General features: G+C 36.7%; 1 protein-coding gene across 1 annotated transcript in view; it reads right to left on the bottom strand.

The window, feature by feature from the left end:
• LOC101170785 (VPS10 domain-containing receptor SorCS1) overlaps positions 1 to 19,298 on the bottom strand; it is a 64,116-nt gene that overhangs the window by 26,194 nt on the left and 18,624 nt on the right. The window contains exons 2-5 of the mRNA XM_023963117.2: positions 10,659 to 10,726; positions 8,869 to 8,968; positions 8,515 to 8,673; positions 7,084 to 7,157 (exon numbers count right to left, since the gene is read on the bottom strand). Of these exons, the coding sequence (XP_023818885.1) occupies positions 7,084 to 7,157; positions 8,515 to 8,673; positions 8,869 to 8,968; positions 10,659 to 10,726 (401 nt within the window). The remainder of the gene's footprint in view (positions 1 to 7,083; positions 7,158 to 8,514; positions 8,674 to 8,868; positions 8,969 to 10,658; positions 10,727 to 19,298) is intronic.

The following is a 19,298-nucleotide window of genomic DNA, read 5'->3' as shown; positions in this document are numbered from 1 at the left end:
GATTAGGGCGGCCGTGGTGCAGCGGTAGGGCGGTCGACCCATAATCGTAAGATTGCAGGTTCGATTCCCGCTTTGCACGCCCATGAGTTGAAGTGTCCTTGGGCAAGACACTGAACCCCACCTTGCCTCTGGTGGTAGGCGGGCGCCCGTGTTTGGCAGCGGAGCGGCCACCAGTGTGTGAATGTGTGTGTGACTGTAAAGCGCTTTGTCCTTGTAGGAAGAAAGGCGCTATATAAGTATACGCCATTTACCATTGAAGAACTGTTTTTCCTGATTTGTTTATGGAATTCTGCTGTTTTTGTTAAGTATTTTTTATAATATTAAGATTAAAAATCACTTCATCATAGATCAATCGATTAATACAATCAATTATGATTTTATTATTAATATTATTTTTAATACAGAAGCTGAACCTTAACGATTTTCCCTTACCGATTAATTGTTTGGCCTAGCGACCTGTTGTAAGGAAAGAAAGAGGAGTTTGGGACCATCTATTCCCCCCCGATCGTGCTTTGATTATGGTTAGAGCCTACCAGCAGTAATGTTTTGGCCAACTGGACCACATACAAAATAATGTTGATCAATCGGTTTTTAAAAAAAAAAGAAAAGAAAAACGGTATAAAAAAATCAAATTTTCTGTCTTTTATGGTGGCAAATTTGTCCCAAACTAACTTGGTAAGTTAAAGTTAGGTGTTAGTTAGATGCTTACATACGTGGAAAAAAAATGGTCTCTTTAACTCGTGAATAAACAGCCCCCTGGTGTGACTGTTTTCCTCCATTAAATATTTAAGTAAAAAAGAAAATACTCTCCTCCAGTGGAGTTCCTCGATGTGTGAATGCCCTTGTAAAGACAGAGAGCTTCACAATTTCATATTAATTAAACTCCAAAACATGAGGGCCAAGTCATTTTCATTGGGAAGCAAGAGATTTTTTTGTGGCTTTTTCCTTCTAATGAATTTTTTGCAAATGCTTTTTATTATATTTTTTGTTTTAAATTTTTTAGTGAATATGAACTTAAAAAGTTACCATTCTGTAGTAGGTCAGTGTTAAGAGTTTCTGCAATTTCTCAGAGCTCGTGACAGTCTGAGTTGGCGCCCAACCTTACATTCTGACACTTTACCTCCTTTCATGACTACCAGTTATCTTCAGCTTTTTCTTTTGAACTTCAAAGTAATCATGGATTCAATATTAGTAATCATACTGCTCCCAGATTTAATGATCACACCTGCTACTATGACATTTTTTACGTGAAACTTTATCAGGACACCAGCAGGCCGAAAAAACCTGCATACAGATGCTTTCATTTGCCAGTTATCGATGAATCAGACAGGCAGTCTTGAAGAATCTTGCTTTTATCTTTAAAAACACATGTTGATCTACATTTGAACTTGTTTCAGCTCAACTCAATTTACCACAAAAAGGTAAGATACTAATCAATATTCAAATGTTACTACCAAAAACAACCTTGGTTAAAAAAAAAAAAAAAAAAAAATCATATAACTAGTCACTCAAACTGAACAAAAATTTTACTTTTCATAAAATAAATGATCAATTCTTACAATAAACCTAACAGAAAAAGCCTAAAATAAAAAAAATAAACTCAAGAAATGACTGAAAACTGATCCACAGATAAATAGCATTTTGTTAGTGATAGTAATTTGATTTTTAGATTCTTTTCAGCACAGGATGTTTAAGTCAACACTTTAAAGCCTTTAAAAACAAAGCATTGACCTTCTTTTTCAAGTGATTTCACAATAAAAGACAATTTTTACAGAAACTGAGTTTATGATGCTAACACACGGGGAAGGATTCATCACCGTGGTAACTAAACAAAGTGTAAGGAAAGCTACTGTAGTTGTTTTCTGTTGTGCTGCATATTGCCTCAGGCTAGAACTTTGTATTATGTACCTGTTCTAATCTACATCAACATAAAAAAAAACTTGAGGCTTAAAGGCTTCTATATCATTGTGTAAAAGAAAAGGTCAGAGCATCACTACAGAACAACTAGATGTTAAACAGTAAAAAAAAATGTGAGTCCTGAAGAATGAAAGAATGCATTACATGTTATTTTCCAAAAGCAATTAGCCTGCATTAATGTTCCATACATCCAAAACTACATGCTTTTGCTTAAAACAAAAACCTTCAAAATCTTAATTCCAAAATGTTAATTAATCTCCACTATGCTTCCTTTTTCCCCTCTATTTTTTTTAAATAAAGCTACAGATAAGCATAAAATGTTAATTTTCTACAACCTACAATGAGCTTTTTCCTGTGCTGTACCTTTAGGGGTAACATTACAACCTGATCCATAGACAATGGCCTGAACAACGTTTGACCTGCGCTCTGCACTGTACATGTAGCAATTTCATTATCCTGAACTACAGATTCCTCATGGCAGCTGTTAAGTGCTAAGTCGATTCCAGTCACCACTTGTATTCATTTCAGCTGTTTTGACAGAAGATGGGTTTCTTCTCAATTTCCGTACAGTGTATCTTCTATAATGTAAAAAGCCTCATCCCGCTTCCCTCAGCATTCTGTAATTGCCTCATAGCTCCATCTTTTTTAATGGGCTTTCTGTCAAATACTTCATCCAATTCTATCTAGCAGGAGCTCATGCTCTTAAATAAGGCCTCCCAATGTTACAGTGCGTTTTTTTTTCTTAACTAACGCACTCCGGCAGAGTATGTGGAAAGACGATAGCCCCGTCTTTTTTCCAAGACAATCTCAGCAATGCAGACTTTGAAGAATTTATTTAATTACCTCTGATTTTGTGGCATGAAGAGCCAGTTCATTTTTTTGTCTTTTTCTAGAAAAGAAAAAAACATTTTTTTTAAAAAGATAGAGAACCCCAAGGTTGATTTTAGCTTTTTTAAATTTATCTATTTTTTTTTTAAAGTGCAACCAGAAAGAACTTGTAATAAAGAAAAAGGAAAATAATCGACAAAGCGTTCAGACTAGAAGAGATGACAAGAACGGACGTAAACAAAGTCCAACAGAGTTGTGTGCACAAATAGCATTGGAAAAGTCTATTTCTTTCCTACTGGCTGCTTTAAAGTACACAAGCCATTTAAAAATAAATTTCCAAAATTGGAAAAAGAAAAGACTGTTCACAACTTGTCTTGTGCAGATTTTTTTTTGTTTCATGTCATTTAAATTCAGTCTACATACATTTTGCTAATCAAGAAGTAATTTTTGCATACTTAGTATGAAAAACAAGCCTGGTCTGTGTGTGTGTTTGGTTAGGATGCCTGAATCTGAATGGATAATGAAAAATTATTGCAACAATGTTCCGTGCTCCTCAACATGATGATTCACTTACTCTAATGTTACTTAAGATTTGATATGGTTGATGTTGGCGCTCCATACAAACAATTTCCTGAGTTATCTGAATGTCTCCGAAAGTGAAGCAATGCAGAACAAAGGCAGCACTGCCGCTTGAAGCTTTTAATATTTAGCTGGAGTCTTTTTAGTTTGTATCAGTGCTTTCCATTTGACACTAAAATGATAACCAGATTATTTTTAGACACAATAACAGTGGTAGAAAAGGTAATATGTTATTTGTAACATAAATTTAGACTCCAAATTCTTCATTTAGCTCATCGACATGAGTAAGGTTTTGATATAAATACACTGCCTCAGATTCCTCTTCCTATATTAAAATCAAACAATAAAAAAAAGATATACAATTATCTCTATTTTAGACATACAATGAGGTAAAAAAAAATGTTTAGTAGGCCACTGATTGTGCAAGTTCTTCCCCTTTAGAGTAGTGTAGCAAACTTTATAACACAGGGACTAATAACAGGGATTCAAATCCTGCAGTACCAGACGTATGCCCCTGCTAAACCCAGTACATGTGCAGGCCCGTCTAAAGTTTGCTGGAGAGCATTTGGATGATCCAGAAGAGGATTAGGAGAATGTCCTGTGGTCAGATGAAGCCAAAATATAACTTTTTGGTACGGACTCTCCTTGTCATTTTTGGAGAAGAAAGAATGTTGAGTTGCACCCAAACACCATACCTACTAAAGCATGGGGGTGGAAACATCATGCAGGCTGTTTTTCAGCAAGGGACCAAGACGACTAATCAGTGTATAGGAAAGAATAAATGGGGCCATGTATCGTCAGATTTTGAGTGAAAACTTTCTTCCATCAGCAACAGCATTGAAGATGAAACATAGCTAGGTCTTTCAGCATGACAACGATCCCAAACACACTGCCCGGGTAATGAAGGAGTGACTTCATAAGAAGCATTTTAAGGTCCTGGAGTGGCCTAGCTCTACATACAAAATGCGCATCCATCGAACATGCTTTGAAAGTTAAACCAGCTCAAATTTTGACCAGAGACTCTGATTTTGTAGTGATGAATAGTTAGTAGTGTCCTTTCCAATTCACAGAATTGCCAACCCTTTGAAAATTGATCATAGAGGAGAAATTGATAATTGTGGTTTGTGTCCGACCCTAATTAGCCTATACACCACCAGGTCTTTCATGTAATAAAGCTGTGACAAAAATGGCTCGGAGCAACATTCTTGAGATCTTCCACCTATAAGTACATGTGCTAGTATCGGGTAGTTACAGTCCAGTGTGAACATCAGATGCTAAATTGTTTTTTTTCCAAATGACTATAAAACTGTATTTTTTGTGTGTGTTTTCATGTCATTTAATGTTTTAAGACACATGGAGAAACACCATGTCATGAAGAAACCCTGTGATGATTTTGTGGATTTTTTTCTATATCCCTGTTATGCAGATCTAAATTGAACGCTGGCAATTTCTAATTTTTACACATATGAAAAAAGGGTTGGTCAACAAATAAAACTGTAATCCACGGCTTGTTAATGGCTTCGCTTTTTTCTTCCATTATTTTATTCTCTAGGGTTAAAACAGCACCAATAAATGAGGGTGTTAAAAAAATAATGTGTGTTGTGTGTTGAATAAACAAAGAGGGAGAGAAAACTTGCACACCCATTGACTGAACTGCATCTGTGTTTCCACAAAGCCCATCTGGACACCAACAAATAGACAGAATAGTAATTGTAGTATATATAGTATAAACAAGCTGTGAAGATAACTGGCATCATTTTTACTATGAGAAATTAGCACTTGCATGATGTGTTTATGAGATAGAATGATTTTTTTTTTAAAGGAATAGAGTTTTTCACTCTGCTTTCAGGAGAATAGGCTGTGACATACCAGTCCTGGAGGACATTTACAAGTCTAGACTTAAAAAGAGCCTTCAGATCCATACTGTGACAGGGATGTTTGACTTTCTGTCCTAAGGGAAACAATGCCACGCATTATATCTGGTCAAGCTAGAAGTGACGCTCAAAAACCTGCATGACTTTGATTAATGCTTTTTGAAAAACTTGTGCATCTTATTTTATTTTGGTTAACTCTTTTCTTTTTATACATTTTAAGATTGTGTCCATGTTGCATCTGTAGGCTTCCATCCATCTTCAGAACTCACCATCTAGCTTTAGGGTTCGAGGGGTTGCTGGAGCCAACCCAGCAACTGTTAGGCAAAAGTGTGGTATACTCTGAACAGGTCGCCCAGTCTGTTGCAGATCTCTAGGCTTATGCTTTGTATATTTTCATCTATCCATCCATCTTCCAAATCTTCCCTTTTGGGGTCACATGGCTGTTGGAGGCTATCCCAGCTACTGTTGGACAGGTTGCCAGACTGTTGGAGGTTGTTTTATATTTAGGGGTGTGACGATAACCTCATCACAGCACGTTTTTTTGAAATATTTTTTGGAACTTTTTTTAATTTTATTTTTGAAAGTTCTGCATGTATAAATAAAGGCGGAGCCTCCTGCCCCGCGTTCTTCATGGCTACCGGGAAGGTAGCAAAGTGTCTGCAGTAATTTTATTACTGGGCAATATATAATATTCTGAGAAGATGTCTATTCCAGAGAGCACAGGTGAAGCCTCGCTTGCAGCTCGAGAACGGTCCGCTGCAGAAGAATCAACACGCACCCTCTACAGACTTGTGCGCCCTTCTTCCTCCTACACACGCAGCGCGCTGACACACATACACAGTCATTCTACAACACCTATATAGTTAGTTCATTAGTTGTTACTGTTATTTGTTATTGAAGAATACTGCATGGCAACGCGGCCGCCAGGGTATTTTGCGCCCCTTAGTACCAACTACCAACTTCATCACCGCGGTGATCAAAAATCCCACACCATCACAGCTCTATTTTATATACACTGTTTTTAGTGCACCATAGCTCTTTGCAACTGTGCTTCCAATATGGTTTTTATACTAGAAATGGCAAATAAATGAACTGAATTATTCCAATCAATGCTAAATCTTTTAGATTTCCATTTAATTTTCCATACACATCACCAAGATTCCTTGATTGTCCATGGTAGAATTGTAGTTCAGTCAGTATGCCAGAATTCATATTTTTTTCTAGAAAGCATTATAAAACCAAAAAGAAAAAAAAAAGTGTACAATGTGTAGGTAAAAACATTAGCACTAAACATCTAAACTAAACATCTGACAACAAAAGGAACAAATTATAAATCTAGTGCCACATCCTTACTGGCATTCCTTTTTTAAATAGGCATTTAAAAAAAAAGACAATTTGCAAAGATGTTGTTTAGATAGTACTATGACAACACTGTTAATATTTTAGTAGGAGAGTGCATTAACTCAAATATTAATTTACCTTAGACACCCACTTAGCTTTGTAGTTTAACAAATGAAACAAATTATTTATGTGAATATGATATTCTTTCTCCTAGTCATGTCTCCTATAATAAACGCAAAGTCTGACTAATATTTAACCTTTGTTTAGAATGACATCTAGAAACAGTTTTGGAAATATCACGACATTTCCTAAAAGTACACTGGCAGCTCTGTGTGTCAGTGCTGTTTCAAATTAGACTCTGTAACATTTCTGCTTTTCTCCTGTAATTGAGCTGCGCGCTGATCTTTTCCCCTCGGCACTGCCATAGTGAGCAGAATGTCAAAATTACACACATAATTAAATTCACAGACTTCGTACAAAAATATTGCACCTTTTCTTTTTTTCTTCTTTTCTTTTGGTCAAGTGACCAGTATGTTGGTCTTACCAGTAGAATCTGTTGGGGACGACGTTATCGTGCACAAACTGCCATCTCCTCCCAAACTCAACAGACACATAGAGCTGAAAAACAAGAGTGCGCTCATCAGATTAGAAAGTGGATACATTAAAGACACAATAACTAGATTAAAGCCAGTGACATCAATGTGATTGCAAAAATGTATCCATAAAGGAAAAAAAAAATCCAGTGTGAATTGTTGCCTTAATTTCCTGTTCTTAGCTGACAGGAATGGCACCCGATGTGGTCTTCTGCTGCTGTAGCCCATGTGCCTCAAGGTTGGAAGTGTTGTGGGTTCAGAGATGGTCTTCTGCAGACCTCGGTTGTAACCAGTGGTTACTTGAGTTACTATTGCCTTTCTATTAAAATCCAAGTAGATCCGCAGTTTCTGAAATCCTCGAACCAGCTCATCTGGCACCAACAATCATGCCACGTTCAAAGTCACTTCAATCAACTTTCTTTCTCATTCTGATGCTCGGTTTGAACTGCAGCAGATTGTCTTGACCATGTCTACATGCCTACATGCACTGAGCGTCTGCTATGTGATTGTCTGATAAAAATGTGCGTTAACAGTCAGTTGGACAGGTGTACCTAAAAAAAAAAGAGACCAGCGAGTGTCGTTTAGTTACTGTACATTAATTTGCCAATAAAAAAAAAAACATATTTAATGTTATCTATGTTTTTCTAGGGCGCTGGGATGTTTTAGTTGTGAAGTTTCTCATCTCCCTTCAGTGATTGAGCAGAAACATTTAAGCTCTTGATTGTTACGATGGCGAGCATCACTCTGACTCATCTCAGTGCAAAAGAAAGAAACAACACTGGTTTATAGAAAAACAAACGACTTGAAAGCAAACTTGTCTGCAAAAACTTCTGCATTTTCAACAACACTTTGTGGTCATCAGCTAATCTACAGCACTGCAATCCTAACTCCACAATTTGTAGTTTTTAACTCCCTAAAAGAAATTATTTTCTCAAGTGCAAGCTAGGAAATCCTGAGTCTGGTGTCTGTTCTGCTGAGTGAAGCAGACAGTGCTCAGTAATAAAGAGTATGTGTTTGTGCTCAGTTATCTGTGTGCAGGGGGGGGGGGCATCTCCTTGTTTGCCTTCTCTTAACCCTGTCTAGAACTAATCCATTCAAGGTTGTCTGGAGCAGGACCTCACAGCTCATTCATGGATGCAGCAGTCCTGCTCCTGCGATGGAAGCTGCTGCCAAAATGCAACTCTGTATTCATTTTGTGAAAGTAGCTTCTCTATCAAAATGAACACTTTTGACTATGATGATAACACATTTTATATTCATGACTACAATCAGGCAGAAAATGAGAAAACCCATGCAGATCCACTGTTGCAATGTCAAAAAGATGCTTTTTTTAATGCTTTGAATACATTTTAATCTGGCACCATAACACACCCACACATTACCTTTTGGTCGTGGCTGTAAGCCAAGATCCAATCCTCCTGCTCGGGATGAAAAAGCAGGCTGAGGATATCAAAGGTTAAGCCGTGTTTCTGATAGGTCGCCCCCTCGTCGAGGCTAATGAGCAGGCTGCTCTCTACCTCTGGGTCAGTCAGTAACATTATCTTAGACAAGAAAAAGAAAGGGAATCAGCAGCCCACCATGACAACATCCATTCAACAGGGCTTAAGTGTGTGCTTATTCAATCTGCAGCTTGGAATAGATGCTGGCTCCAGCAAGACTGCTTTTTGGTGAACATGGAAATCTGCTGACAGATGTATTCAGGGCCTGCGGAATTCTTCAGAAAACGCTCGACTTACCTTCCTTTTGTTGTTTGGACTCACATACAAGTAGCTCAGTATGGTTTTGCTACCAACTTTCTCATTAAGGTTTTCATATGTGGTCCCATAATCCGTTGATCTATAATTCAATTGTTAAAAGGAAGAAAAGAACACAAGAAAACCTTGATAGTTCAGATGCTAATGGCATTTTTAAGCATGTCAGGCAAGCAGAAAATTGCAACAACACAAAGTCTTAAAGCAATTTGATAGATGAATGGACATGTTTTCAATTATCAAAGAGATCTTGTATATTACTTCACTGATTAGTCCAACTGTTGTGCACATCTAACTGTCTCACTAATACACATTAAAAGTAACCCAGGAGTTGAAATGTTTACTATTTAATATATTGTTATCATATTTGTTCAGAGCATTCTTGCCTGTAATAGATGTCAGAGAGTATTCTGACAAATGGATATTTGGCTGATTATAATTATATTATTTCCAATTCAGGTGTCAAATAACATTTTGTGGATGTTAACTTTTAATGGCTGAATCCAAATTGCTCCCTACCCCTCTGGCTCCTCCCTATTGCTCCAATTGTAGGGCATTTGAAGCTGTAGTGGTGTCAAAAAAGTTTTTTTTTTCTTTTTTCTTTTTTTAGGGAGCTGTAGCTACTTTGGGCTGGCTGTTCCACTGCCGGTAGGATATAGAGGAGAAGCTAATTTCTTAACATAGGTATGCTCTAAAGCACAGAAATTTACATTTACTTTTTGTGTTAGAATGACTTTTAACGTTATAAAACCAATGTTATGTATTTTCCAATCTAACATGGCTCATTGGTGACTATTGATGGCATCATCAAGTGGTGGCAAGGTCTTAATTTAAAGACACAGGCTATGTCCAAATTCCTTCCATACTACCCAACTACTAAAAAACTATATAGTTTGGGACATCTAGTGCCCTGGATTTTTAAAGTAATTCAAACCCAATCCTCACAAATTTTTTTTTTTTGGGCAAATATGATGTCACTCAGTAAAAACCTAATAAATACCAACAATTTACAAAGAACGTTTATGAAACCACTGTTTTGATGATGAAAAACGTTGGCTTATTTAAAAAAAAAATATATGCATATTTTTAAACAGGTTTTTTGCAAAAATTGTTCAAACGCAGTGAATTGTGATCTTTATTCCCCAATCTAGTGAGCATTGATGCACACTTTTTTTGCAGAGACTTCTAGGAAGTGTTTAGGGCACTCTTATCGAATTGAAGATTCAGAACTACAAAATGGAGAATGCAATGTTGCACTATGAGTGAGAAGTGGTGAAAGAATTTGGACATAGCCAATATTTTTTCTATATCTCTCAGTTTTAAGGGATAAATGCTTGGATGGAGAGAAGCCGTAGGTGTAGAAAAGAAATTAGAAATTTGGATTCGGCCAATGTCAAATTTCAGTGTTGCTGCTTTACTAATTTACTGCAGAGGCATTTTTTAGACTTGCGTTTGATTCATAATTTTATGTTTGTTGTATCTTTTTAACCTCTGACACGCTATATATTTAGTTATAAAGGCAATGCCAAATGCATTTATGAAAAAAAAATGTATGCATTATCTTGTTTTGTTGAACTCCACTTCAAGAAAACTGCCAAAACCCTTTTTATGAGCAAACAAAAATAGCAATGTACGTTACAGGAGCCACAACTTTTAAAGTAAAGTGCCACTTATGTGTCCATTAAGAATCATTTAAATCAGGGAAGGTTAAGAAGAAGCCATTAGTTTTTTTTGCTGCACAGATTTGAACAAAAAGACAGAACAGGATATCTTACCTCCACAAAGAGCTCTCTGTCACTCTGCCAGAGTTGAAGTCAAAGTATTTTGTCAACATGAGAATCACCTACAAAACAGATCAAACAGATTACCGACTTCAGGGGAGTGAATTGTGTACGCTGAGCAGCAATAAGGCGTCACAGTGAGACAGAAGCCGTGCACGTGCAGATTATTTTACCTTTCTGACAGACGCTGCTTTATTTTATTAAAAATAGTGATAGGATGTCACTCCAGAGCCACAACTCAAGGAGGCATTCATGAAAAAGCTTCTCATCTATGTAGGTTGGTGAGCTCTAAAAGACTGACTGATGAGCAGGATGTGGCATCCCCGACCGCACAGCGTTAGTGTCAAATATGTTACAGCTGTCACTCAAAACTGTTATAGCAAAACTTGATGAATAATCTGCCCATACTGTTTGGGGAATTGATTGTTCTTATATCATGTTTATGCTTTTTTATGTTCTGTGTTATTGTGTTTATTCTGTTTTTTGCAAAAGAAAAAAAAAATATTGCAAACGCAAAGCCCTGCCTGCACTCTGCAGAAATGGAGCCGGAACAACACTCTACTCTCTTGGGAAGCTTTTCCAGGCATCTTTTCTAGGCCTCTCGTTTGAGATGCCTCCTAATTATCAAGTGTTAGAAGCATTTGGGGTGGCCGTCCCCCACAAACAAGAAAGACTTCCATCGTGTAAACAAGATATCTGCATCAAGTATCTCTCATTAAATACCACAAACAAAACAGGACACTTTTTTAAAGCAAACAAGCAAATGTCGACAGCTTATTTTAATGTCTATAATCTAATGTATAGCAAAAGAAAAAAAAAAAAAAAACAGTTAGCCACCGTTCAAACTCAAAAGTTTAATGTAGATCAAAACCAAATGAGACAAAGAATCCAAAAATGTACTTTAAATTCTTAATCTTTTCTTGGTACTTACTCTAGTCAATCTTACCTTTATGGTCTGCATGCTTTGTTTTCATATAGTTATAATAGGATTATTGGGAAACAGGATGGATCAAAGTTGAGCTACAAACCTGCTGTTAAAGTCTGCTGAATGTAAAGGAATTCTCTTTATTCTAGGCCTGTTTTACTTCTAATGTGTCCAGTTTGTTACAACTTTGGTACACAGCGTCCAGACAGAGCTGCTGGAGATTTATGATCTGGCAGTAAAAATTGCCTTTATCCCCTCCCAAAGTCAAACCATCACAGCCACAGTCATTTACCATAAAACAGCTTGCAGCAGTTTGAAAATTATGACAAATTACACCCTCACTCCTTCTTCTGTTTGGAAATCAAAGTTTATGCATTTAAATGGGATCCGTCCAAGACTGAAGTATGATGTAATGCATCTACAGCCTCCTTGTTGACTGGGAAAGTTTCCTGTGCTGTGAAAGATGCCTGGATGCAGCCAACACATCAATACAGTGATAGAAAATTCACTTTGTAGCCGTGTCAGAAAGGTGTTTGAAGCTCAGCATGTCCTGTAAGACATTCAATTCTTGGCTGCTTGAAGAACCTTCCCTTAATGATTAGACAGCAGGCCTTATAATGGAAACTTCTCCAACCAATTTAAAACAGAAGTGACTGTATATTAAGCATATATTTCCTTTTATTTATTTTTTTAAGGGTTGTGTGGAAAACAGGACATGGCAGAAGCATCAGCACATGCATAAACTATAGTACCTGACGTCCGAGAGCAAGCAAATTGATTTTTTTCTGATTTAATCCTCTGCAAACATTAAACCTTGGCAGAGAATGAACCGGGATTTATTTGATGATTGTGTCCAAATGCGTGAAGGCAGCTTGCAGGGCTTTGGTTGAGCATAACAACTGTTTTGAGATCAGTGTTTTGCATTTAACAGCAACATATTTGAAAATACAAATTATGGTTCTGAAGAAGGAAGCACACGAGTGCACACTATAATTGATTCCCATTCTCACTAACCCGACGATCGACCTTCATCCGCCGTTGGCATTAAGTTCCCTCATCAATACATATGTCATTGCATTAGCAACAACAATTAAACAGAGGAATGATTCCATAATTGCAACAGTTACAGGATTTACTGAGTTGAATAGTAATGTAAAAAAGGCAAATACTGCAGACAAAAATTAGATCATGAGGGAAAATAAATATAAAAAGCTTTGAATCTCATTTTCTTATATGAAAAGAGGCGAGCAATCAGGAGCAACACAAAGCAAGCATGTACCTGCAAGATATAAAATAAATCTAATGGAGATGTTGAAAAAATATCCGCAGATGCCAGGCTAGGATGTAAAAAAAAAAGTTCAAGTCCTCTCAGGGGCTGGAGTATGACATTTCACTGTATAAACTCCCCACATTAAACAGCATCATTTAACACCTTTATAACGAAAGAACTGTCTGTTTCTATTTTATGGCTTATGGCCCCTGCATGTCACACAACAGCAGCTCCACGCTGCAGGAGAGCGCTCTGCCATACTTCAATACCACCTGAGCGGGACGCATAATGTTCTCTGGCTTTTGTCTGTCAGAACAATTCATATCACTTTATTAACAAAGGCAACATTTCCTCTTGGACCAGATGTTGCACTGAAGCCAGATTGTTTGAAGTTGGAGCTTTTGTCTCTCTGATGGATAGCAGGTCGAAGCATTCATGATTAATAGAGTAACTTTGCCCAACATAAACTTAATCACAGTTTTCATAAATAGTTTGAAATATTCTGGGGCATCTGGGTAATTTCTCAGATGTGACAACATCCATGGCTCTTTAAAAAGACAAGGTGCAGGTGCACCTCGCCACAGCTGTGGCTGGCAAGCAAAAGCACCGAGAGCTCTGCTTTATTGGACTTTTCAAACTGAGACGAGGGCTGTGTGTTGAAGTGGGAGCTCAGTTGATAGACCAACTGAAACGACTTGCAGCTTCTTATGGCTGGGACTCTCGCATCGTTTGTTTTTTCTTTATTTTTTCGTGCCATAATTGAAAGCGCATGCCAGTTCAGCAGCTCGGTCACAACGGCCTGCTGAGCTTGGAAGTTTGTGTGTGCAGGGGGGGGGGGGAGTTGAATCAATGCAGGCAAGATTAGGCAGCAAGTGGGTAGGATCTCTCAACCCAGACAAAGAGCAGAGCCTGCTGGGTAGAAAATGTTTCTTTTTTTTTTTTACTTTTCACCACTGTTAGAAATGTGGAAGCATTAAAGAATGATGGGTTACATGAGGAAAAAGTACAAAAGAAACAAGTTTTTGATATAAACTTAAAGGGATTCGAATTTTTTTTTGAAAGGGGACATTTCTTTTATTCACCAAAAGTTTTTAGGAATTTCAATGTGAGGTGTTCTTTTTTTTGTTTTTTTACATCAGTTAGATGGTTTAAGCCATTTACATGGGTAAACTAGGACCTCTGTTATTAAGAAAACACACAATGGTGAGTGAAATTACCTAAAACGAACGTAATATTAATTCAAAAAGCATCTACTAAATATTCATAATTGTGTTTACATAACTGTTCAGTAGAATCATTTAATGAACTAATGAAGCAAAAGTGATGGTAGCATTAAAGACCCACTCAGATCATCTTCTAATCCATCTTTTTTTTTTTTTTTTTTTTTAAATCATGATTGTTTTTGTTTTCTTAGTCTAAAAGGAAAATTGTTTTTTTGGACATCGTTTCCCCCGCCCCACCCACCAATAACTGAGAGCTCTGTTCACTGCTCTCCCGCTACCTTGCAGCCCCTCACAACCCCAACCTAACAATACTGGGGCAACAAAAATGGTGAGCAATATCAGATCCAATCAGCCGTACAGTTTTGAGCTAGATGCCAGCTCGGACCTGGAAGCAGATGCATCAGAATGAAATGGAGCAGAAAGCTTGTGGCCCACCCAGCATATTTTATACACAACAAGTATAATCCTTTTAAACTGCATTTTTGTCAGCTCCTGATTCAGAATGCGACAAGATGATATTGAAACACAATTTTCATTGGAGTAGGTCTTAAATACTTTGTTGCGCCCTATCCTGTTGGAAAATTATAGACCATATAGTCTTGACATTTCATCCAAGACAAACAGTGGCAGATGCTCCAGACCATAGTCAAACCTCCACATTCTCTTCCTGATGTGATGCATTTTTGCATTTACAAACAGAGCTGATGTTTCCGAGAAAGGTCAAGTTTGTTTTATCTTTCCAAAAGGCATTTTCCCAGAAGCTTTGCATATCTTTTCATTTGGCCAAATCCAGCCTTGCTTTTGTGTTTTACCTTCAGTATTGTAATGTTGTTTACTTTGGTCATGTCTCTAGTCCAATTTGGCTTCACCTTCAACTTTGATTTCTTGCTCTCAACTTTTTTGCAGCCCATGTTCAGCGGCTCACAGTTCTGTTAAACGACTTTTCAAAAGCAATGTCTGATTTTTGAAAGGTTATGTCTCCTTTTAGTTTTAAATGAGGGCTTTTGAAGGGTACGTCCAAGTGAGAAGACAAATGCTATGTCCCAATTCTCTCTCTACTCCATTACTTAAAAAAAAAAAGGAGCACTATAGATTTTCAAAGATATTCGGACACCATTCTCACTACTTTTTTTTTTTTTTTTTTAATGGCAAGTTTGACAGATCTGATATCCCGAAGTAAAAAGCTAATAAATATGATCATTTTACAAAAGACTATTTGGGAATCCACTGGAAACCTTGGATGGCTTTTGAATAACAAGCTGAAATGTATTTTTTTACATAAAAAAGTTAAACAATGCGATATGGTCTATTTTTTGCAAATTTAACGAGTATTGATGCACAATGGTTTTTCCATTGAGACCCTGTGAATAGTAGGATAGTAGATTTGGACAGCTCTACTAAATGGCGAACACACTATAGAGCACTAAGCAGTTGTGAAGGACTTCAGACACAACCACAGACTGAAGGCAACAACTGTAGACCATAGAAAAGTTTTCTCAAGCACAGAATGAGACAGAAATTTTCAGCAGGAGACACTGAGGAAGACTGGAATTGCTTTGATTCATTGATCAAAGGTTGAGGCCCCAATTCAATTGAGGGCTATAAATACGTTTCAGACAGAGTTCTGACATTTCACCATCATTTCTGCAGACCGTCTTTCTACAAACAAACAAGTAGATGCCTTGGTTCCCAACAGCTACTCGTAGAATAACAGTGACTGAAGAAGCATAAGGAAAAGGTCCGTCTGAAGTCCCACCTCAAAGAGCTGTGTGACTAAAATACTGAAAAAAACAACATATAAATTGAATAAAAAAAGGGTTGAGATCTCATTTCACAGTTGCTGTTCCGCAAATTGATGTTTTCCTGTTGAAGAACAAACTTTTACATTTTCTGACTGATTTCAGTGAAGAAAAACTGTGGGGGGAGCACAGCTTGACAATGAAAAATAGATTCAGTGAGATTTCAAGATGGGAGAAAAGCTCGCCACAGGAGTGCTTGGTGTTTTAACAGAGCTGCCCTCCGCAATGTTGAGTTTTAACAAGTTCTCCTAGTTGTCCATGTAGCAAAGAAAATGTCACAGATGAAAAGGAAAAAAAAAAAGACTTCACTCATCAGGAAATAGAAACACAAACTTGGTTTGTGTGATCACCTTTTACCCTTCTTCATTTAAAGTCACTCATTGGGGATTAACCCAATCAGTTTTCAATTATTTACTTGGTGAAATGAAAAAAAACGAACGTTGTCACTGGTTACTGAACAACAACTGCTCACCATCTGGAGATTATTTGAAAGCCATTTCAAAAAGATTTCTGTTCTAGCTTTCTACTTTAAGAAAGACGACTCAAGATTTTGAAAGATTCGATTTGCAATCAGCTGACTAGGTGGGCATCACTTCCCAGCAAAGTTGAACCCTATAACGCTCAGAATTCCTGACAGAACGAAAGGCCATGCACATCTCATTATCTCAACAACTAATTCCAGAGCAGAAGGAACACAGTTTGACTGAAAAGACTGCTGGGACATTTTTCCTCTTGAAGAGGAGCATAGTGGCAGAGTTTAGTCCTAAAAACTGAATCAGTACAAACAAAAGCATGTTGTGATGTTTGCTCCCAGCTTTATGAAGCATTTCTGTAACTTAATTTACCAATGAAGTTTGTTATATTAGAACCATCTCCTACATTAAGTTTTTAGACAAATGAAAGCTTTATAGGGGCCTTATTTTTAGTCAAGAATTTAAAGGCTATCCTGAATATACAAAAAAAGAAATCATAAGGGATTAGAGGGCAAATATTTAATGTTTCTTCAGACTAGTTTGTGTTAAATTTGTAGAAAGTGATATTTAATGTCTTACTAGGTTGTTCAACATGTTTTTTTTTCCCCCATTTATGAATAAAACCATAGAGTTTAAGCGGAACCTGTCTCCTTTATCATATAGTTCTATGTTTGTAGTGCTCACCCCCCCCCCCCCCTCCTCCGCACCAGCCAGCTCAAATTGTCCATCACAGTCTCCCAAGGGAGAAGACAGACAGTTCAGGTCCACTTTTAAAGCAGCAGACATAGGATTTTCTAAGGATGTGAATTCTTCTTATGAAGGAGATGTGACCCGCTAAGGGGATGTTTGTGTTGATATGCTGAAGAGGCAGAATGAAGAAAAAAAGCAATAAAAAGAAGAGTCCTCATCGAATGCTTACTCATTTCTAAAGGTTTTCAAAAAAAAGAGAATGGGAGGCAGAGCAGCTCAGGCAGCTCTCATAAAACCAGTCCAGCAGGCTAACACCCTCTTTAGCTCAAAGCTAAAGAAGACCTTCAGTTATGCTGCCGTTGGGTTACACTTTCATGTCTGGATATCTTTACTCATTCTATAAAAAAATTAAAATAAATAAATAAAAATCTATGTTTAGCTGTATTACTTACCGTATATGTGTACATGCAGGTATAATTTGTTTATTTGTGTTTTTAAAAAAGGTCTTTTTTAATGGATCCAACTGTCAGTTGGATTGTTCTCAGAGGAAACTTTGGTTAACACCAAAATTCAAGCTTAAATTAGTATTGAGTGTATATTATCCCAAACAATTTTGATATTTCATGGGCGATTTGCTTAGGCAGAAAAAGAGGAGGATAGGTTGCCAAAATACCTTTAAGAATTTTCTAAAAAAAAAAAAAAAACATTTAAAAAAAATCTAGTTTGAAATTTGGCTCTCATTTTCTTTTATTCAAATTTAATTGGAATATTTAAGTTCATCAGTAAGTCATGGCTGAAACTTTTTTTATTTGCCAATTAAGACTTGGTTTATTTTGTTTATTTCAGAAATACCTACAGTTTATTTTTTTCCTAAAAATAAAAGACTTACTTTCAATTTTATTTAGTAAACCTATTGGAATGAATTAAATGGTACCAACTACAGGCCCTTGTGTTTAAAAAGTGAAAAGGAGAAGATAAAAGAAAATCTAATACTGAAAACTTTAGACTTCAAACATTAAAAAGGGAACAGAGTCTGGAAAAAAAAATGGAAAAAAAACAAAAAAAAAGAAATCAATGAATGTAAAAAATTCCTTGAAGATGGTTCACTGATCATGTTTTTTCAGACATCCACCGGCAGGTCAGTGTTCTGGAATGTCTTTTTTCCTTTAAGTCGAAATGTTTGTCTTCTGTGTGCATTTAACCTGACCATAGAGATAATAAAATCCAAGTCATTCTCACAAGTAATCAATACACCTTGTGCCTTTTGGTATCTAAGCAAAGATTTAGTTATTTTCCAAATCCCCCTGCTATTGATTCTCATTCCCCTCCCAACTTCTTGATCTGGTGAGCATACATTTATTTCTCAGTTATTGGACTCCAATTTTATGCTTAAATCGAATTTATCACATCAGGTAGTGATGGAGAACACCACATGCAGGAGACTTGTAAACATGACAAAACTTTCACTGGAGAAACTTAAACATGAGCAACTAACAAATAAAAGCTGTGCACTTAAACCTTGCAACCCAGTTTAAATGCCAAAAACAATCATGTGGCATAGCAGAGCTGGCAACTGAAACTGGGCTTAAATACACAGAGGACTAATTAACTCAAGCAGAAACATCTGAGGTGATTAGAAACTGAAAACAGGTGTGATTCCCATGCAGAGAAACCGAAACATACAAAATACTGTAAACACACATAAAACAAACACAAAAACCAACAAACAAATTCAATCACAGCTGCAGATTTAGACAGAACGACATTAACTTGACTTTTTAATCTGCCTGACTAGAGTCTCTGAGAATCTTTAGGATCAAAACAAAAAAGATATTTTTTCTTAAAGTGACCTAATAAAGCGTATAGATAGATAGATAGAATTTATTCTAGACTCATGGGCCAATCACTAAAAAGGGAGTACACAGACCCACTACATTAAAAATACACAGTGTAAAGAATACTCAAGTTGAGGTACAGTATTAGTTAATAAAAAATAAATAAATTAAATATATATAATTGTAAGAATCACAGTTTGATCTGTAAATCCTTGCTATTGATTTGTGATATATTTATATATATATATATATATGTATATATATAAAGTGTGTGTGTGTGTGTGGGTGTGTGTGCGTGTGTGTGTGTGTGTGTGTGTGTGTGTGTGTGCGTGTGTGTGTGTGTGTGTGTTTGTGTGTGTTCACAGTTCAAGCTTTGATTCTTACAATTTGATCTAGATATGTGTAGATATGTTTAAATA

Source organism: Oryzias latipes, chromosome 15, assembly GCF_053564925.1.
Source record: "Oryzias latipes strain Hd-rR chromosome 15, Olatipes_Hd-rR_3.1".
In the NCBI taxonomy this organism is placed as follows: domain Eukaryota; kingdom Metazoa; phylum Chordata; class Actinopteri; order Beloniformes; family Adrianichthyidae; genus Oryzias; species Oryzias latipes.
This window is presented reverse-complemented; position numbering and strand designations above follow the sequence as displayed.